General features: G+C 44.2%; 1 protein-coding gene and 1 long non-coding RNA gene across 3 annotated transcripts; one reads left to right on the top strand and one right to left on the bottom strand.

Moving 5' to 3' along the window:
• Positions 1–2064: 2064 nt before the first annotated feature.
• LOC119354189 lies at positions 2065–8114 on the bottom strand. The gene is made up of 8 exons (XM_037620895.1): positions 7764–8114; positions 7388–7687; positions 7065–7310; positions 3132–3701; positions 2977–3039; positions 2823–2898; positions 2682–2724; positions 2065–2425 (listed from the first exon to the last, which is right to left on the bottom strand). The coding sequence occupies exons 4-8, from the start codon at positions 3264–3266 to the stop codon at positions 2221–2223; spliced, it is 522 nt and encodes a 173-aa protein (XP_037476792.1). The 5' UTR covers positions 3267–3701; positions 7065–7310; positions 7388–7687; positions 7764–8114; the 3' UTR covers positions 2065–2220.
• Positions 8115–8582: 468 nt separating this feature from the next.
• On the top strand, positions 8583–13026 carry LOC119359266. 2 transcript variants are annotated; one of them, XR_005172444.1, is made up of 5 exons: positions 8583–8772; positions 9575–9687; positions 11087–11147; positions 12453–12646; positions 12771–13026. It is a non-coding gene; the product is annotated as an uncharacterized LOC119359266 (long non-coding RNA). The 2 variants fall into 2 exon arrangements; XR_005172443.1 differs by having other exon boundaries at positions 12453–13026.
• Positions 13027–22554: the final 9528 nt, after the last annotated feature.

Consider the following 22554-nt stretch of genomic DNA (forward strand, 5'->3'; position numbering starts at 1 on the left):
ATGCGGTAAAATTACTTAGAAAGGCATCATGGACCCTGCAGTATAACCTGCATTACCATAGTTGTAGCTGCATCAACATGGACGCATCAGTTACTAAAAGGAACCTTTGCAAAATGGAAAATGAGCTTTTATTGCGCCTTGCTTCTTAGTGGGATGTGCATACCAACCATATCAATATGGAAAATTACCCCACTTCACGATAGTGCCAAGTCAAGCTATAGCCTAAAATACCCTGTGAAAAACTTGTAGAGAAATTAGAAAACAAATTGTAGGTTGGGAAGATGAGGAAAGAAGGAAGAAAGAAACAAAGAATCTCACATGTTCCCATCTCCTCGGCACATTGGGAGTTGTCCTCGGGCTATCCTCCTCTCCAGGCAGCTGCCAAGGTGGGGGGCTAGGGGCTCGACCAGGAGGGGTTCCCCACCAACCAGGAGCAAAGATGAGGTACAATAAATATCAGCTATTCAGAAAGGGTATCAGCAAAAGCTCCATCCATGGTAGAACATTCAACAAGGTAGACAGGGAAAGCTCCATCCATGGAGGCACATTACGTGAGGCCATCAACTAAGCAGAACTAAAAAAATCATGATAGATAAGCAAACTCCAATACCATTCTTAATCATGTCTAAATTGCAGTACTCATAATAGACACCTGTTGAGAAGAAAAGGAACATATCTAATTTATACGGACTCCCCTAGTTCTGTTGGAAATGGATGTATGCAATTTAGATGAAACAGAGCATATAAAAAATAAGGACAAACTGATGCTTCTAAGGACAGGAGGTAGTAAACTTAAGGATATCTGTAAGCAGGTGCAATTGGTAAAAGCAATAAACAACAATTTCATTAACAATTAGGATAAAATCGCTGGTGTTTTTTGATAGACTGATGCCTTCCCTGTACACATGGCTACTCAGTTGCCATCACATTATGGACATACACTGTATTTTTGCCGACTCGAAACCGTCACTTAGAAAAAAACGTTTTTAGATCAGCACATTAGTATGTTGATATATCGATGCTGTTTTTATGGACATACATGGTACACATGAATTCCCTGATGGTGTTTCTATATCAGCACCATTTGGAATAAAGGAGTGTATGCCAACATAAAGACCTTCATATTCGTCGAAGCTCGAGTTTCACCAAATACACTGATGTACTACCATCTCATTACAAATTATGTATCGTGCCAAGGAAAAATTGTTTTACTTTTCAGCAGATATATACGATCATACGGTAGTCACACATATAAGCAGCACCACAAAAACAAACACACAAACACGACACCTGGAAAAATCAGGAACAGAGGAATTAACACGACAATAAGCAGTAAACAAATAGGGTAGAAAAGTGCAGTGCTTAGAAAAGAATGACAAGGACAAACCTTGACCAAAGGAACAGAGAAGGAGCAACCTTAGCGATTCTAGAACCTGCAAAATAAAAGGAAAGGAAGGTTAGCCAAACAAGCCAGTCTGTTCAATACCTAACACAACAACAAATCAAAGACAATCTAGCTTTACATGGCAGAAATTTCAAGTAAGAGAAAAAATATATAATATGATATCTAACTGTGCGAATACATTAGGAAATACCACTTCCAAATTAGAGCGCACCATTCCCCAAAACTCGAGGACTCAATATTCAGAAACTACACATCATGATGGTCAGTTATTCTACAGCAGCAAGCTAAATAACACCTAGGTTGTGTATTATCTCATCACACAAAGAATGTAAATCATCACTCCATAAGATCAAGATTTACTATTTATTCTACTTCTGCCCCCAACGCATGAAAATGCATCTCCATTTGGAATCTGCTCTCCAGTCAAGTATTTTCTTAAGCAAATAGGCACATAGCAAAAAAAACAAACCAGACTCCCGCCTCCATATATGCTTCACAGATAGTTGTTTACCAATTCTAGTTCTGCTTGAAACATCAAGCATAATTGGCTACTGATTCATTTCTAAAATAGAAGTGCACCAAGAAATAACTATTTGAAATTACAAATAGGGATAGGCCAATAGATGACCTCTTAATTCCATAGGAATCACAAAATCCCAAAAAACGGTACAATTATCATTTTATAAATGTTCGCACCTTAAAGTTAACAATCTCCTCAAATCAGCATACAGGGCTAACATAAACTTAAGCAAGACTGTTCAAATGATCATGGTACATGGTGGATTTATCATAATTGATATTTGGCTCGAAGTGGGCTACGTTCTACAGATATTCTGAAGCTCATTTTCAGTAGTCAGATAAATCGACCTGCTACAGCCGCCTCCAGCCGCCCACCAACACCCACGACAGGCCACCATGGACGATGCGCACCTGATTCCACCATGAAGCCAATCCTGTACCATCGCTAGTGTGCGCGCGCCTGAAGTGCACAGTGAGGCAGATCTTCCCTTCGTGGTATATCTGCATCAATATCCCATCCACAACAAGAATCACTGCCAAGAATGATTATCGCCCGACAACACTATTTTCAACAAGTGTCATGGTGGCAATTCACAGAACAGTCCAACATAAATAAATAAGCCGCAACCATATCCGGAACATTTACACGATCAGCACGACATACAGATATTTAAAAGATCACCAAGGCAGACAGCATGACACAGAAGATACTGAAAGTAAAACACGCACACATGTAGTAGAAAGGATAGAAGAAAACCTTGATGAGTCGAACGACACAGCTACAGCAGAGATCGTGCAACCTGCGAAATACACAAAAAACAACCGATCAGAGCACAACGACACACAGGCATGCAATGAACACTCGCCGGTCACAGAAGCAACAGAACGGCCTATTTACCCGAGGCAGCAAGCAAAAGGTTGGGTAAGCAGCAGGACCGGCGAGAAGAAGAAGCGCCAGCAACAGGAGAAGTAGGCTGAACCGTAGAACAAGCGTCAACACACACGCATTTCATCAAACATTCTATAGGCAAGCACAAGAGGAGTGGACTAACCTCAATGAGAAGGAGAGACGGACCCAAGGCTCGACGCAAGCGACAACAGGAAACCGTACCAAACTGCCCATGAAGAAAACGAAGGCAAACATGCGAAATTAGCACGACGAATCGAAAGCAATAGCGAAGAACATGCGAACCAGAGAAGGACGAACCTCAACCAGCGGCAACATCGAGCAGAGGAGGCCCATCGGAACAGAGCATGGGGCTACCGCATCTCGGCCACCATGCGGCATGGCGAGGCAATATATCCCAGTCCATCTGTCCTTTCCCGTCACAGTTTCATTCATCTTCTAGATGACTAACACGATTAGCACATCAAGCAAGAAAATAAAAGGAACGATGAACATCACATGGAAAAAACAAGAATGATGAACATCACCTCAACAGGAGAAGAGGTAGATCGATTGGGCTATTTGTCCTCGGCCGCCAGCGGCGTGGTCGGAGGGCGATGCTTCTCTTCTTCCATCTCGTTCTCCTCGGCGGCCCAGAGATCCTTGTCGACCGCACGCACGGCGCGACACAGCTCGTCGTGGCAGGTGGCGGCGGGGCCGAGGCCGGCAGCGGCCGCCTGGACGAGGCCCTCGGCTTGGTCGCAGGACTCGCTAAAGGCATCGAGGCAGCGGTGGAGGTCCGTGAGCGCCACCGTGCACCCGGGCTCGCGGACTGCGGCGGCCGCCGCGTCGACCAGCGCGTCGTAGGCACCAATCCATCTCTCTCTCCAACTGCAGATGGAGGTGAGGCACGCACGATGCATCGGTCAGCCAGGCCCCACAAGCACATGCATCGGGCAGCTGCAGTCCATCCTCTCTCTCCAAAGTCCAAAGCAGACGAGACGCAACACCGCGCACAGGAAAGGCGTACACGCGCACTAGACACCGAGGGTGCTTGGATATGTTTTAGTCTCATGACTAAAAGTAGTGAGACTAAAACTTGCTAGCCTCATCCATGCTTGGATTCAAATACTAAAGAGACTAAAATCAAGTTAATGAGCATTTATTATCCTTCAAACCCTCTAATCCAAAACTCGCATGTGTTAAAGAAGAGGAATTAAATGAGGAGAGAGAGGACTAATCCACATTTTAATAGGGGTACCGCTGACTAAAACATTTTAGTCTCGAGACTAATTTTAGCCCCTCTTTAGTCAGGGGTGCTTGGAATTTTAGCCTCTTCAAAAGACTATTTTTAGTCAGACTAAAATAAGTCACTTGGATCCAAGCACCCTCACAGTAGTAGCAGCCAACGAGCGGGACCAGAGCAGCGGCGGCCCACACGTCATCGCACTAGTACAAACGCGTGTGCACAATCCGGGTGAACATGCGTCGACCCACCCCTCTATAGCTGACGCAGGAGGCAGTAAACTCCCCATGACGCACGGCGCGGGCAGCGCGTGAGAAGCGTCGCGCCAGGAGCAGTTGACCGAGGTAACAGGAAATATCCTATACACGAGACATGTAGTCACCGCAGCTGATGAGTGGGACCAGGGCCAGCACTGGCCCACCCGTCATGAGGACAGCACAAGCGCAGGCGCAAAACGCGAGAAGCAGCGCACAGCGCCAGCGACCCGGGCTTCCTCGTATGCACGCGGCGCGGCAGGACAGGCTGCCCCGCGCACCCAATAAGCTGGCACCCAGCCAATGAAATTCAGCCCGAGCCCACAGGTCATCCGTTGGCCAAGATCTACCGTCCGGTGAAAACGCACAAGTCAAAACGTAGCGACCATCGAACGGACAAGAACGAAAAAAAGACCGGGTTGACTAAAATCAAACGGCCGACGAAGCTTGCCATCGAGGGAGCACCCTGGGAGCGAGTTGCCCAGCCTCTGTATAGTTTTATAGTTTTAAATAAAGATGTAAGATTTCTCATCAAGAACGAGATTTAAACTCCAATCTCATTCTTGTACGCATGGTTCGGTTCTTTAATTTGTGTTATTCCGATGGGGCTATGTGAATACATGAGATCGAATGTGGAGTACTTTTTTTTTTTTTGCGAATAGAGTGTGGAGTACTGTGCTCAGTTGATTAACCATTTGGGCGTGGACCGTCAGGCTGTGCGCGGCCCTCTCCAGCCCGCAGTTTACCTGAACCGAAGAGCTCATTCAAGCGAACCAGTTGAGCAATGGAGTCGTGCCGCGGAGTTGGCACGATCATGACGTGAAAGCGATTACCGTATATGTTAAACTGGACGTAACATATACTGAAGCCCCAAGTTCTTTCCTGTCCTTACTTCCTTCACCCATGGCGTCAGTTATAGCCTGATATGTTTCAGAGTAGAATTCATTTTGATGAAGAAAATGAGAAGATAAACGAGTGGTTTCAACGCAAGAGTGCGCATTAACTGAAGGCTGCTGACTTAACTGACCACTGCAAGTATATGGATTAGTCTCCCCTCTTCTATAATGAAAATAATAAGCATTGAATTCCAGCTAGTACCATATTTCATAGAAAAGCAAAATAACCATCCAACCATCTACACATCAAAGATTCAAGGTTTTGGAAATCAATGGGCTGACTCCCTACAAATCAACTTGGCAGTAAGTAAATAACCCAAGCTGTATTTCTAGTTTACTGAACTATGACCCGAGACCTGGGACTGGGACTAAAAAGATACCACACTGGATGATCTAGTTTACCAAACTGAAGTTACATAAGAGCAAAACCAATTTTCAGAGCACTTATTTACTTTTGTACTGCCTTACTTTGGTCCCGTCCATGGTAGAAAACAAAAATTCCCCTTCCAAATGCATTCAAGGCAAAATTTTGGTCGATGTAAGTGCATAACTTTTACATTCTTGTTGCTCTTTTTGGATTATTTGTGGTCATCAAGTACAGTCTGCCTAAGCTACTTTTACATTCTTATTATACTGTCCAAAGAATCTACAGGGAATCACCAAATGTATATACTATATTCAGAGGAAAAATGGTAGTGGTATGCAGAATTCTAAAGATTCAAGAAATGGACTGTTTCCAGATTGCATCCGTCATTTTCGTAACGAGCCATGTTTTGGCGCCAACAACGAAATATGATTATGCTACCATAGACTACTGGGGTGCACTTGCCAACACAGAGATGATCTCACAATTCAAGTGGTGCGAGTATGTGCTTGAGTGCCTCCTCCAGGCAGTTCGACAGCTTAAGAAGGACATGTTGGCAACAACCCAAACACTAATTTAGTTGGTTGTCATTTGTTCTTGCAGGTCAGTCTCTTTAACATGTTATGTATCTCGCCAGGGGTTGTGGCTTTTATTGACGAGAGATTTATTTATGTTTTCAGATATTCTTTCTCGACAACATTGAGTTAGGGATGTTCAACAAGCAGCATGATGTCCTTACTCAGATAAGCATCTTCGATCAGACAAGCATCAGAAGGATGATAACTATGGAAACTGACATTGGGACGAGCGTCACGTCACACTCATTGCATGGTAATATTTAGGTTTCACGTCAGATATGCCATATTCGATGATCCATTTAACCTTTTAAGTTTGCAAACGACAGTTCTGACCTGACGCAGATGTATGCTATGCCCCACCGCAAGCACCCAGATTGCACTGAGAAAATAAATAACCAACCAGCAGATGGTGCCAATCAAAAGCAAAATCACGGGGATCACCAGGATCCTCAGCAAACCCGCAGACTGGTTTCTCCATTGCTGACATTCTATTAGGACATGGGGCACGGCCTAGTGCAGCAGCACCAATCCTGATCCTGAATGAACATAAAAGTATTTACTACAGAAAACAGAGTCTTCCAAGTTCAGCAAACGCCCCCAAATACTTGATGACTGGGTAATTTTCACACAATTCCAACGATTAACAGATGATGTATACCACATAGGGGATAACAATTACCAACCGGGAAACTGGATACTATCATAAACGTTAACAATCCCATTAACCTTCCTACATTTCCAGAATTATTGCACAGAACTCAATTTTGCAACAAAGATTTTCATGCGACAGACTTCAAGCATGAGAAACTACTCTCATTACCACAAGAAAATATGTGTGTGTGTGTACTAATTTCAACCCCAGATTCAGATGCCATCTAATAATAACAGGTAGCTGAGCAGAATTTCAGATGCATACCTTCGCGTCCACCCAGGAGTCTTGGGGTCAATCTGTTCTATGGAGTGTTCAGATGCTTGAGCCTTATGTGCAGTCCCTGCCTCCGCCGAACAGATTTGTGTGTCCGCACTAGAGGCAGTCGCCGCTGGCACCTCCCCGTCCGGCAGCGGCCTAACAGGCTAGCAAATGTTCTGCTGCACGAACACAACACCCGAATAAGGTGTGCTCAACCACTCCTGGAGCCACCTCATGTTCTTCCGGGAGATCCTGTATAATAAGGTTCTGATTATAGGTCCAGTTTTGTAGCTGTCAAACTGAAGTACATCAACCAAAAATAATCAAACCTGATGATTTGGTGGAGTCTTGTCCTGAGCGCTGGATGATTCGGCAACGCCTTTGCCACACACAGCAATTAACAAAGGCCCTAAATTTCCAAGGCATGGTGGAAATAAAATTGCAAACGGGGTCACCCATGCCACCGCCTGCTGAACTTCCGACGAAGAACTGCATGCCCTTGGGGTCGGTTGAGTAGTGGAGGCTCAGAAATCTGTGAACCATCTGCAATATCAGCCCCAGAACACGCCGTGACGACGCCGTGGAGAAATCTGCGGCACGCCGCGCAGGCGAAACTGAATCTGCTGCACCTGCGAACCCAAAATCCGAGGTTTTAACCCTAAATCTGTAAAGGGAAAATCGCAAATATGGGAAAAACAACCGAACCTGCTCTGCTCCTCCATGTCGAGGCACTCAATTGGGGGAAGATTCGGAGGTTGAGCACGAAGACTAGACAGAATCACGTAACAAACAAAATAATACAAGAGCACGAGTACGATTGGGGCAAGAACACGAACACAAACAACAAGTCAACCACAACATAGACCAATATCACTCCATCGCATAGACCAGTGTCTGTAAAATACGTCTCCTTAACGGGAGTTTAAGGGTACAGAACATCCAGGAACCGAATCAGTCACATCCAGGAACGCGACCAGGGGAGGGGGGAGGAGGGGGAGGAGGATAGGTTGTCGACGCCGATTAGTTCTTGTTCGCCGGCTTCTTGGACGCGGCCTTTTTCTTTTTGCGGGCGGCCTCTTTCTCCATCTTATGCTTGTGGGCCGCGCAGGCGCTATCGTCGTGTGAAAGCGTCGTCTTGGCCTCCACGAGGTTGAGCTTGCATCGGGGGCACAGGTGTTCCTCCTGGGCCTTGGCCTTGGCCTTCTTGGCCCTGCCCATCTGGTAATACGAATCCGATCGTTAATCTTTACCTCTTTATCTTTACCTACTAATAAACCAGCTACTCCTTCTGGCCGTCCGTCGTGGCAGTTTTGCAAAAGCGTCCCCGCGTTTCTTCGAAATCAACCCGCGATCCTATTTTAAGTGGTTAACCAGGAAAACGTTTCGTTTTTACACAAAACTCCCTATCTTTTGGTGTATTCAACCCGTGATCCGAGCAGATTTGTAAAGGAAAAAAAATACGGCAACAAACAGACCACGGGCGCTCGTCTCCTCTCCCTCTCGCCCACGAACTCCTCGCCGCCGCCGCCACCTGCGCCGGCTGCTTCCGGCGACCTCCGACGCCGCGCAGCACGCCCCCGAGCTCCTCACGGTCCGCGCCTCCCTCCCCTCCGACCAGATTCTCCGCTCCCGTCCTCTACAGCCCGCTTGCAACCCCACCCCCGTGGCTAGGGTTCCGGGCAAGGCTTCGCCGGCTCGTCTCCGGCGGCCCCAGGTTCGTTCCTCCTTCCTTCTTGGCCCCCCTCGCCTCCGTCTTCCTCCCAGAACTTGGAGCAGAAGCCCGCCTCAGTGTTTCCCGTCGCACTTCTCACGTCCCTATGGGATCTCCTCCCCCTCATCTCTCTCTCTCTGTGATTGATCTCAATCCGCCCCTCCCCTCGATGCTGTGTAGGGGATAGGTCGCTTCCGCGGTGGGGCTGGTGAGCTGGGAGCTGGTAAGGCATACGCCCTTGCAGACGAGGAGTTCTTGCTCTAGGGAGAGAGCAGAGGGCATGCTGGACACTGTTGTTGGTGAGACAGGTGAGGATGAGAGAGAGGAGAGAGAGATGATGATTGCTGCACATTTAGATAGAAGGATTGATGGAACTGCTACTGGCCGCTGCTGCTAGAAAGAGAGAGAGAACAGAGATGAGAGATAGGGTCCAACGCCTACTGATTTGCTCTTGTGGATAAAAAAAGAGACAGGTGAACAAGAGAGAGAGAGAGCAGAGAGATAGAGAAGGTATAGAGAGAAGCGTTGATTGCTTCACATTTACATAGATGCTGATGTATGATGTATGATGCTACTGATTGATGCACATTTAGATAGAGAACAGAGATGTAGCTTGCTACTGAAAGTTTTCGTTATTGCTACAATCCCATCAATCAATGTATATAAACCTGACAATAAATACTACCCAATTCGTATCCAGATAATTTGCATCTGTCATCAAGGAAAAAAGACATCACTGAACCCTTTGTATTCCAATTGCAAGGTTAAATAATCTTGTGTGTTCTAACTCTGCGATAATCTGCAGTTATTTGGCTCATCGTCGTGTCGCAAGTTTCTGACGTCGCTGTGCACTGTGGACTTCGCCAGAAATCCGTCTGCACGTACTCCACCGTCTGCCGGAACTTCGTCTGACCTGAGGTACATACTACAGTGTAATCAATTTGCATATGTCATCAACTACTACATAAGCTCTGAACAAGTCAATGCCTAAAACACCCCCCTGTCCTCATTACAAGATGGTCCTGAGGAAAAACAATAATTAGAAGTAGCGATCAAATGTGATAAATCTAGCTAAATTTGTATCTAGGAGGAACATCTATTGTATGACAGAAAAATATAAGAAAAGGTAAAGTAATATCATGGTGATGGCAGAGAGGTAATTATTTAATTGACTATTTTGGAAGTAGCAATAAAAGGTGATAAAGCTAGCGAAATTTTTATCTAGGAAGAACAGCTGTTGTATGACAAAGTTTTCATATCAGTGCTACATGGTTCCACTCTAAATCTCTGTACTTAATTGGCTGAAGGTTTGCATTAGTGGTTCAGACCAATGCTATATGGTTCCACTCTACATCTCTGTAGTTAATTGGCTTAAGGTATACATAATTGGTTGGCTCTGAAAATATATATAGTAAGTCTTCACATTGTAACAGCTTGAAGAGGTTCATAAAAAAATGGTACAGGAGTTGCAACAGTCTTGATCAAGTATTCTGCATTTCTTTACAAGGGAGTACTTATTAGTTCTGTATGTTCTTTAGTATATGCTCTGGGAGTTTAACAATTCAGTGACTAGAAGGGTCACGACATTGCTTATCCATGTCCTTCTGTTTTTTCATTTGAGTTGGCTACCTGAATTTCCACTATGTTAATTCATTCTTGTGCAATTTCTCACTGGTGTTCATGTAATTAGCCTGCAGCCTTTATTAGTAGTGCCTAACATTTGGTCAGTTAGGTAGTTTAACTCTAAGACACTGAACTTTGTAATATCTTTTTATTATAGTTTTAAATAGTAGTAGTTCCTCTGACATTGCATGGTAGTGGTGCTGCAAAGAATTCCACTGTTTGGGGGAAGTTCAGGGGAGCTTCTGCTCTGTCCTTGGGAGGAATAGTGTGCTTGTTAAAGCTGCGAGTCATTGGTGCTCTGCACTTAGATGGAAAATGTGGCAATACTGTGTTGAAGTTTGTTATATCCATCCGAGGAGATAAAAGATGTGGCACTCCTGTGCTGAATTTCGTTATGGCCACATGATGAGGAGATAAAAATGTGGCAATACTTGGTAGTGTCTTCTAATTTTTGTACTGGTCAATTTTAATAGCTCTCATACTTTCATTGTAAATTATAATAAGAGGTTGTATAGAAATGAATGGACAGTACAATTAATAGCTCTCATATAGATAATTTTTGTATTACTTATACAATGAATGAACATTACAATTACTTTTATAGTGATGTTGGTTGCATAGAAATTCTAGCTTTCCGTGTTATTTCTTACACTGATTTGCTTATTCTTTGCTATAATTTTGTGTGGTTTCCTAGGGTGGAGAGGCGAACCTCAAATGCGCAACATCTGATCTTGCTCGCTGAGCTGCTATTCCTGGTATACAACCCTTAAACACAAGCATGTCTTTATTTAATTGTTTATCTTGCTTTGCTACAATGGAAGAAATAAAAATAAGAAACAATTTTCGTGGTGGATCTCTTGGAAAATTTGGAACAGTATTTGATCTGGGGACAACAACTATGAAAACAATTGATCTTGGATTTGAGTTTCTTTTAATCTTTAAAATGATGTACGGGGCCAGCAAATTCAGTTATTTGGTTTTGTAAGTTTGATATTTCTAAAACTTGTTAGGATTTAGGGTGCATATCTGGATATGTGCATCACGCTCAATGGTGAGACGAGAACCTGATCCGGTCACATATTTCTTTTGTTTCTCTGCCATGTTCAAATATAGAAAACATGTAGCTTAGTCGATACTAAATGTTTGGCACCAGAGTTTTTTCGCAGTAATCAGATGTTTTTTTACTGAAGGCCTTCCTATCTTACTGCATGTATCACTTAATATTAACACTTCAACATTACTCGTGACTTGTGATGACACAGTGTATTCATTATCCGATGTGCTGCATGACCATTGAATAGTACTCAGAGCATACACCTATTCGTGCCTCATTATGCTGTACTTGGATGAAGTTTCCCAGAATAGTTGGCAGTTTACATTGACATGGCAGGCAGGGATGTGGAATTACAAAAGATGATATTTTGGAAGAGCTGGTTCTGGAGCTGATGTACACCTACTTTGAGTACTTTCAATATTGTTTTCTACTTCCAAAGTTGTTTGGGTGGTAAATTATTTTTCAAGTTTCCAAGCATATATTTATTAAATTTTCTACCCGTTGCACCGCACATGCCTTTTGGCTTGGCCTTCGCCCTCCACGCACGCCAGCTGCGGTGGAAGCCTAGCTCCCACAGCTCTGCAGTGAGGCACGCAGAGAGTGACGACAACTTCTGAAGCCATGGCTAGCCTGTGATTACCAGAGTGGCGATGAGTGTGATTTGTTACCTGTTTTGTTTGCTCCTTCTGTTTTGATTTGAGTTGATGGGGATGAGATGTGACCCTGCTGCTGGGCGTCGCAAATGCCACGGCTCCATGTGCCCCAGCTTTGGTGATGCATGGGCGAGGCTACTCGATCTGGTGTAGTCGCCCTCCTTCCAAGAAATCTAGTTCTTTCGTTCAGATTTTAGATCTCTTGAGTTTCAGCTTAGTTCAAGGATAGAAAAGCATGCTCCTTATGGATTCAATGAGGAAAACCATCAGCCACTTATTCAGAATTGGATGGTGTGGTGCACCTTCATCTTGCTATCCAACTTCTTAGCTTATTTGCTTTAACTTTACTACAGTTATATAGCAGGATAAGGATCCAATCTTGTGACGCCACTCCATTTCCATCGTCAAAAGTTGTGCACGAGTTGATTCAGACTTTCAGAGTTCAGAGAACACCTAGCAGAGTTAATCAGCCTGAAGGTATATCAGATCCTAAGGAAAGAGGACCCGGTTCAGATTTGTCACTAATATGTGCTGTTGGATAGCCATGGTATGTGTTAGTTTTAATTTACCACAGAAGTTTGATTCTTGGGAGATAGGACAGGTGCATACATTACTTTTCTTATGAATCTGTTCTCTTTTTGTGCACTATCTATCTATGAAAATTTTCAAAGAAATTGACGGCGGCGGTGTGGCGAATGACGAAGCATCTAAAATGGACGGAAGAGAGGTGGTAAGGCGCGGCTGGGAGACGTACATATTTGAGGAAATACGATTCATAAGGTTTCATATTAACAAAAATTGATAGTCTTTGTAAAGTAATCCGAACATTTTGTTGATTCCGGGACAACTTTATTCTCCAATATGAATTTGTAAGAAAAGATATGGCATACATTTGTGTAAATTGATAATGTAAGCACATCTAGAAACTCTATTATTTTTTCAAGATTGATTTACTTGCTGGTGCTAACTTCCATTTTCTCAAAACAGGGCATGTGTGCTATTTCTGAAAAAACAGTTGCAGTGTTCTCACTATTTTATTTCCACAAATATCATCATGTTTTGCTATTGATGTAATGCTATATTTCTTGACTGAAATCAAACCCTTCAGTTGCTGCCGTGGTGCTCTTATATTCCTTCACAGAAAGCAAACCTTGTTCATGGCTAACTTATAGAATAGCATTTTTCAAAAAAAAACTTATAGAATAGCAGATACAGAGTTCAGAAACCATCAATCTTAGGAACACTCTGACCATGTGTTTGCTTCTGTTGAAGACCCAATATATGATGAGGTGCTGTAACTGCTAATGTTGAGCTATATGGACTCTATGAGTAGAACCACCATTGACAAACATACGGGTCAATAGAATTCAGAAAGTTACAGTTTATTTGCTCCAAAACTACTCTGTGAACGATAGTTTATGCTGCAGATCATTGCACGACCCTAATCAAATGGTCTGCTGCAGTTTAATTCTATATATGGATGGCACGATCTCACTGTTGTCCAAAAATCGTCTTATTGGTGTCGTGTGCATATATTCAATAATGGATTAAGTTTCAATGTAAATCATTAATTGGACTCCCATGATTGCAGTGGTGTATTGTTCGGCAAAAGGTAGTATTGTCGCCTTTTAATATATACTGCTTCGGCGAAACAATTGGTTGTTACTTTTAATAAAAGTTAACGTCAAGTAATTTGTTTGGACCAAGCCCAAATAGCCAAAAAAAAGAATAAACTCTTCCCAACCAAACAACCACCTGTAAAAGTCAACAAAAATGCTCTAAAAACCCGTCAAAAAATGCTCTAAAAATAGATGTAATTTTTAACACAGTAAAAATAGCTTCAAAATGTTCACACTATTTTTGTTTCAAACAATTATATTCACATTTTAAAAATTTAAAAATTCCCAAAAAATGTTCCATTTTTACTAAAACAAAGTCCATTTAGAAACATAAAACAAAAAAAATTAACAAAGTCAATTTAGAAACGTAAAACACAAAAAACATTCTTTTCATAAAAGACTTCTATTAAAAAAATGTACTTTTTTCTGTAAAAAATGTTCTTTTTTAGAGAAATGTTATTTTCATAAATGTGTTAATATTCTTAAAAAGAGTTCCAATTTTGTGAAAACGTTAACTTTTATTAAAAATAAGGATTTTTCCATGTTTGACCTCATTATAGAAGTTTATTAAAATTGGATATAAAAAATAATGCACAATGGCATATGTGCCTTTTTTATCGCCCGGTGCAAAGCACGGGCATTTGTACTAGTTAAAATCTAATCCACCATGAAACAATACAAGGTAGCAATTGTAGATGCGGATTTGGCCAGAAATTGAAACAAAGCAAGCAAAAAAAAAACATAATTCACACATGCGTGCACCAGATCTGATCCGTGCACGTCCAAATGCAGGAACGAAACATGAACAGGGTGAGTACGTCCCAAACTCGAACGGCACAGACGCTAAACGAGCACGAATTTCACATCTGAAACCCCCGAACTTTCACGATCCAGCAGGAAAAAAAAAGGAGAAACCCCATATACGCTAGGCTACGCATCGTGACCACGTCGAATCAGACCAACGAACCGCCTGCGTGGGCGTGGAAAATCGAAATGCAGCTGCACCACCGGCTCGAACCAAACAACGACGACAGGGTTAGGCTGTAGCACGCGCGAAACAAAACTCCAAGGAAAGCGGCACAGCGCAGATTTAAGCCAACGCGACATGCGCATCACGATCCAGAACCAGGAAACCGCGCGCACACACACACACTAGCATGATCATCGACTACTCTTTAAAAAAAAACATGATCATCGACGCACGCATGCACACAGGGAAACAGATCTGACCTTCTCAGGTCGCAGCCGGGGTGGTGCGCCTCGGGGTGGTCAAGGGTAGATGTGCGCCGCACGGGGGAGGAGTTTAGTGTGGAGGGCGAGGGGAGAGACGAGGGCGTGGGTGGCCTATTTAGCGAGCTCGGGGAATGAATAAACTAGTCCATCCCAGTCCTCTTTAACAAAGACTGTGGCCGCAGTTACTCCATAATCCCCTGACCACTGTGGCCCACGCGATCAGTCATCAAAGTCACGCCAGGGGGAGCCCGTGCGACGCTTGCGCCTACCAACTTGAGGCGCAAGTTGGTCACTGTTCCAGGACGGCATTGGACGAATGACAAGTATCCTGAAAAAAAAAATCTCAACGCATGTTGCTTAGTTTCCACCTACTTGAATACTGTTCTTCTGCGATGGAATGAGGTTCATGCGTGTGTGAGCAAAAATAAAACAAATTCAGCGCTATGTAAGGCTTGCAAAAATCTTTCTCCATAGCATTTTGAATGTTTTTTCTTCACTAAACTTTTCATGCGGGTGAAACATTCAACGATGTTTGTCACAAAATAAAATCAGATTTTTTTTCAAAAAAAATAGTATTTTCCATTTTACTGTTCATCCAAGCGCATATGCACCCAAGAGCAGAATGGTACCTAAGGGCATCTTCAAAGTGGACCCTCAAAATAACCTGCAACCTTCCGAATCGATCGGTCCGAGCACACTTTAGGATCCAACGATGTCGAGCATCGGTTCTCGGACCAGTCCAGCTGCCCGAAATCCGGCAAAACAGAAGCAAGCCAGGGGGCTTTGCGGGAGTCTGGACCTCGCCACGTAGGACTCCGGCACCCCCGGACCATCCAAAAACCACACCATGATCCCGCGTCTTCATCCTTTCCCCTTTCTCTGTGTCAACTTCCTTCCGCTCCAACGTCACGTCGCTGTTGTACCACTCGACCGGACCTACACGATGCCACCACTCCAACAGGTCGCCACACCACTTGCATACGTCGATGTTTGACACCTCTCGTCCGTCCGTCCCTACAGATGCCATCCGTGAGAGGGAGACCACGCCCGACAAGTGTTCGGTGAAATGCCCGTGCTAAAATTTTGAGAATTTTTCTTCCTTCTTTGAAGCAGTGGATACGGACATGGAGTGCATCTATGAGCACTACATTAAGTCGTGCGACTCCTCCAAAGTGGAGGATTATGCGGATGAAACGGTGATGATGTAGTCGGTCATTGCAAACGTGGAGCATGCGAAATAGCATGTTCTCAATTTCAACGGATCAATCAAGGGTCATCGATTGCTGAATCGGAATAGGGCACGGGGGCATTTGACACTTTTGAACACGGCACGAGGGCATTTGACGCTTTGCCCCCGATGCCCTATTCGTGGACAACTTTCGACGGTGCTTTCGAATGCACAAATATGTGTTCGATCACCTCTACAATGGCGTTCGGAGCTGCAATGAGTATTTCATCCTGAAAAAGGATGTCATAGGAAGAATAGGATTCGTTGGTTACCAGAAGTGCACATCTGCATTGCAGATGCTTGCATATGGCACGACCGCGGACTCATGGAACAAGTAGCTCCAGCTGTTAGTGAGCACATGCGGAGACGCCATAGTCAGATTTGCTATTGCGGTGGTCGAGGTGTTTGGACCTCAATACTTGTGAAAACCAACTGTTGCAGACAGTGAAAGGCTCATGACACTCTCAGAAGCCAGAGGGTGGTCAGGTATGCTTAGATCTCTTGATTGTATGCACTGAAGATAAAAGAACTGCCCAAAAGGCTCTGCAAGGGAATGTCAATGAGCATGAGTACAATATGGGCTACTATCTAGTTGTTGGTATTTATCCTCCGTGGACAACCTTGGTCAAGACCATCTTTGAGTCAGTTGGTTAGAAAAGATTTACTTTTCCCATATACAAGAAGGAGCTAGAATGGACGTGGAGAGGACATTTGAGGAGTGCTCCAAACCCGTTTTGTTGTTGTTCGTGGATCTGCTAAATAATTGGATCTGGAGAACTTATGAGTGGTGATCACATATTATGTGATCATGCACAACATGGTAGATGAGGGTGATGATGTTGCCGGAGGTCTGGAGTTTGAGAACATGGGTGATCCTATCCAACTCCCACGGCAGAATCCGGCCACGTTTGATGAGTTTGTCCAAATGCACCAACAAATTTAGCATTGAGCAACTCATAAGCAGTTAAAGGAGGATCTGAATGAGCATATGTGTGGGCGGTTAAAGAGGATGATACGTCTCCAACGTATCTATAATTTTTGATTGTTCCATGCTATTATATTATCTGTTTTGGATGTTTATGGGCTTTATTATACACTTTTATATTATTTTTGGGACTAACCTATTAACCCAGAGCCCAGTGCCAATTTCTGTTTCTGTTTTTTCCTTATTTTAGAGTATTGCAGAAAAGGAAAATCAAACGGAGTCCAATTGACCTGAAACTTCACGGAACTTATTTTTGGACGAGAAGAAGCCCACGGAGTATCGGAGATGGACCAGGAGAGTCCCGGGCTGCCCACGAGGGTGGGGGGCTCCCACCCCCCTGGGTGCGCCCCCCTGCCTCGTGGACAGCCCGGAGATCCACCGACGTACTTCTTCCTCCTATATATACCCATACCCCCTAAAAACTTTGAGGAGCACAATAGATCGGGAGTTCCGCCGCCAGAAGCCTCCGTAGCCACCGAAAACCAATCTAGACCCGTTTCGGCACCCTGCCGGAGGGGGGAATCCCTCTCCGGTGGCCATCTTCATCATCCCGGTGCTCTCCATGACGAGGAGGGAGTAGTTCTCCCTCGGGGCTGAGGGTATGTACCAGTAGCTATGTGTTTGATCTCTCTCTCTCTCGTGTTCTTGAGATGGTACGATCTTGATGTATCGCGAGCTTTGCTATTATAGTTGGATCTTATGATGTTTCTCCCCCCGCCCCCTCTACTCTCTTGTAATGGATTGAGTTTTCCCTTTGAAGTTATCTTATCGAATTGAGTCTTTAAGGATTTGAGAACACTTGATGTATGTCTTGCGTGGGATACCCATGGTGACAATGGGGTATTCTATTATCCACTTGATGTATGTTTTGGTGATCAACTTACGGGTTCCGCCCATGAACCTATGCATAGGGGTTGGCACATGTTTTCGTCTTGACTCTCCGGTAGAATCTTTGGGGCACTCTTTGAAGTACTTTGTGTTGGTTTGAATAGATGAATCTGAGATTGTGTGATGCATATCTTATAATCATACCCACAGATACTTGAGGTGACATTGGAGTATCTAGGTGACATTAGGGTTTCTGTTGATTTGGGCCTTAAGGTGTTATTCTAGTACGAACTCTTGAATAGATCGATCCGAACGAATAACTTTGAGGTGGTTTCATACCCTACCATAATCTCTTCGTTTGTTCTCCGCTATTAGTGACTTTGAAGTGACTCTTTGTTGCATGTTGAGGGATAGTTGTGTGATCCAATTATGTTATTATTGTTGAGGAACTTGCACTAGTAAAAGTATGAATCCTAGGCCTTATTTCACGCATTGCAATACCATTGGTGCTCACTTCTATCATTAGTTACCTTGCTGTTTTTATATTTTCAGATTACAAAAACCTTTATCTACCATCCATATACCACTTGTATCACCATCTCTTCGCCGAACTAGTGCACCTATACAATTTACCATTGTATTGGGTGTGTTGGGGACACAAGAGACTCTTTATTATTTGGTTGTAGGGCTGTTTGAGAGAGACCATCTTCATCCTACGCCTCCTACGGATTGATAAACCTTAGATCATCCACTTGAGGAAATTTGCTACTGTCCTACAAATCTCTGCACTTGGAGGCCCAACAACGTCTACAAGAAGAAGGTTGTGTAGTAGACATCATAGGACAACTACAACATATGTGCCCGTTGAATTCAAGTTTTGACTATTTTATCTCAAAACTAAGTTGGATCGTAATACTCCCTCCGTTCCATAATGTAGTGCCTATAGATTTTTGCAAAAGTCAAACATTACAAACTTTGACCATATTTATAGAGAAAAGTAGGTAAATCTAGAATACCAAATGCACATCATTGGATACATCGTGAGTTATATTTTTAGAATATACATGTTTGGTATTGTAGATGTAGATAGTTTTCTCTATACACTTGGTCAAAGTTGACAAAATTTGACTTTCACAAAAATCTATAGGCACTACATTATGGAATGGAGGGAGTATCAAATTAGAACTACTGTCGCATTTGAATATTATCGAAGATTTCGTATGGTATTTATTTTGAATGTTTTGGACTTAGAAAAAACAGAGGCGGACTTTAAGGGACATGGTTGGATGGACAGCTCCCGCATCAGTGTCCACAGACTAGTCCAGATCAGTTCGTAAACAAATCTAATGTCTGTTTTGAGGGCCGGTGACGGTGTCCTGGACTAGGGGGTACTCACCACGTCGTCTCCCGATCTATTAGATTGGGCCGAAGACCCCCGTGGCCGTATACTCATGGGCCAGTTCGGACGGCTACCGCATACAAGGAAGATTCCACAAGACTTGGCGATCAAGACAAGGACTTCTCCCCACCGGCGTATTCGGCTAGGACTCTTATTATCCTAGGCCTCCGGTGCATTATATAAACCGAGGCCAGGCTAGTCGATAGATATACAATATACACAACAATCATATCATAAGCTAGCTTCTAGGGTTTAGCCTCCTTGATCTTGTGGTAGATCCACTCTTGTACTACCCATATCATCAATATTAATCAAGCAGGAGTAGGGTATTACCTCCATCGAGAGGGTCCGAACCTGGGTAAAAAACATCGTGTCCCTTGTCTCCTGTTATCATCCGGCCTTGACGCACAGTTCGGGACCTCCTACCCGAGATTCGCCGGTTTTGACACCGACATTGGTGCTTTCATTGAGAGTTCCGCTGTGTGATCGACAAAAGGATCGATGGCTCACCTGCAGATCAACTGCGACTTCGGCATCTTCGTCACCAGCTCGATTGGTCACCTTGGTTCGACCAAGAATTGCGCCCCGTGTTCGGATCACCATGTCCGGACGAGGGCCTTCATCAAACATCAACTTCGATCTCTATCAAGATCACGGAGGAATCATCTATGGAGCTCGGGGGCTCAACGTCAACATTGCTCTCAAGCGACCGTGCTGTTTTTCTGGACAGCAAACTCGTATCTGCCACCACCACCTCCTCGAGTATCGCTTTGACGATCGCTTTAGTGAAATTGTGCGGAATTGAGTCTGCAACAACCCTGAAAAATTTCGTCGAGTTCCGATGGAGGAATCTCTGGCAATCCACGATATACCGGAGCCTTGTCAAATCTGGACGGGAATTTGGATGAGTTTAGGGCGTGGTGTCCAGCTTCTAGCTCGGACGTCCTTTGGAAGATCCAACCGTTGATCGGCTGCGGAATTCCTATATCTACCACCTCTCAAAATTTCGGCTCGATCCGACCGTCCAAACTCCAGGAACCTTCCGATTAGTGCATCACTTTTCGGATCTGTTTTCTGCGCAAAAACGAATCCGACCCGAGTTCATCTTTTTTATGAACAGGATTTCGGACATCCCTCTTGAAGGAAGTTTTGTATGGGGTATTGTGTTTTGTTCCCGAACACATCCCACTAACTGTAAGATCTTTTGAACATGATCTTCAACATCATGCTGGTGTCAAACCAGTCCGGCAATATTACTCCACGACTGCCGACCTGCGCTAGACACCGCATCACTTTGTTGAGCCGAGCTCAACTTCTTCAGATCATCATCTCGGCAAGCCGAACAAGAGCCCGGCATCGCGAAGTATAAATCATCACCAACATAGCCGCCCCACGGATTACACGGAGCGGGCATACCGGCATCGCCGCACGGTCGCTTCATCAAGCCGGCATCGACCACGTCACGACCTGCATCGACAGGGCCGCACTATTGCTTCTTCAAGTTGGTGTCCATCACGCCGACCTACTTCGACTCATCGGCTGACATCGAGGCTTCGACATCTCGGCTGGACCGGGGGCTTCGCCATCTCTTCATCAACCTACTTCGGACACTTCGGCGTCACTAGCCGACCAGCTCTGTCATGTTAGCTGGGCCGAGGGCTTTGCCTCGGCGAGTCAACCTTTACCAGCATTGCCATGCCGTCGTTTTATCGCCCATCAGGCAATGAGTGTGCGGAGCGGGTCCCAATTTTAGGAATCACCTTCCTTCGGATTGCTACAACAAATAAACCAGGTGCTATTAATCCCAGTATTTTTTGCTTGTTTGGATTCATTTTTCCCAAGAAATTATTACTCTGCTTTGTCCATGATCTGTACACAGGTCTATCAAATGGTGACCGCTTTAATGACGGTCGTGTGGTGGTTCGATCAGTTTCCGTACATAGTCCGGTGAACGCCGCATCCGAAGCTCGGACTGACCTGTGAATTCAGTCTTTGCCACACCTTTACTACATCACGCCGACGCCCTGCATCGATATTGACTTCGGCGCCAGGCCATATTTCTTCTATTCCTCATTTTGCATAAATTATTTATTATGCAACATTTTTTTAATTATCATTATTACTATTATCTCCGGTTTGCACTATTTTTTGTGCACAGGAAAATGATCCGGGGACTTCGGCGTCACTCTGCCGGTCTGCATTGACCGTGCTATGTCACCACTTCGGCATGTCGAGCTCTCCGCTCCGCCACCTTAGGACCAGCTTGGGGGATGGAACCTTGCCCCGCATCAAGCTCGGACCGCGTCATCAATATCGAACACATTAACCAGCTAAGTCGCTTTCATGCTCAAAGCTTTAATTTCTAACTTGTGTTCGGTTCGACCAAGCATTATACTTTTTTAGAAAAAAGTTGCTTGTAAAAAATTTCCTTGTCCAAACTTTGTTTGTGACACACAAATTCAAGGACTCAATTCACTTGGGGGCTTCATTTATGAAGCTTTTCCGCTTGCATATGATTATACTTGTACGGCTTCGTTCCTTGTTCGTGTATTATGCCACAATACGCACCATATTGACTTAAGCGATTTGCAAGCTGGGTTGTCTCGCTCCTGTGTTTACCCCTACGTTCCCGATTGTTCGGCTAGGGAGTAAAGGGAGCACCTCTGCGATTGTCACGATCGGGTCACCCGAGCCGGACCTCAGACTGGGTGAAGCCGAAAGCTAGCGCTCTTATAGTTATTCAATGATGGTCGGCACACAACGGAACTCATGCGTACAAAAAATCTATTGCACAAGTCTCATATTAACAATAAGCACTGAAGAAAGGTATCGGTGGGGGTACTATTTTCTTCGAAGATGCTTCTTACACTTCACGGTAATATAGCATAAGTTCCCTGAGCGCGCTTTGTCTGTTACAGCCTTATGGCCTAATTACCTGGTTATTGGAAACACCGTCGATATTCTCGACCGATGAAGTACATAACACTTTTCGGTCCTTGACCGAAGAGGGAGAAGCTGACGGTCGGTTAAGACGCGTTTAAAGTTCGGTTGAACATAGATATGATATAAGTACTTCAGTACATGCAATCATTCTTCTATCCAAGTCACTTGGGGGCTCTTAAGTTTATTTGAGCCGTTTTATAATAAGTGTTCTTCTTCTTAG

This window comes from Triticum dicoccoides, chromosome 2A (assembly GCF_002162155.2).
Source record: "Triticum dicoccoides isolate Atlit2015 ecotype Zavitan chromosome 2A, WEW_v2.0, whole genome shotgun sequence".
NCBI classification, from domain to species: Eukaryota; Viridiplantae; Streptophyta; class Magnoliopsida; order Poales; family Poaceae; genus Triticum; species Triticum dicoccoides.

Coding starts and splice junctions, on each gene's coding strand:
- LOC119354189 (XM_037620895.1), bottom strand. CDS start 3,266: ATGAATGAAACTGTGACGGGAAAGGACAGATGGACTGGGATATATTGC. Junction 3,040..3,131: donor CGATGTTGCCGCTGGTTGAG/GTTCGTCCTTCT, acceptor CTTCATGGGCAG/TTTGGTACGGTTTCCTGTTG. Junction 2,725..2,822: donor CCTTTTGCTTGCTGCCTCGG/GTAAATAGGCCG, acceptor TGTATTTCGCAG/GTTGCACGATCTCTGCTGTA.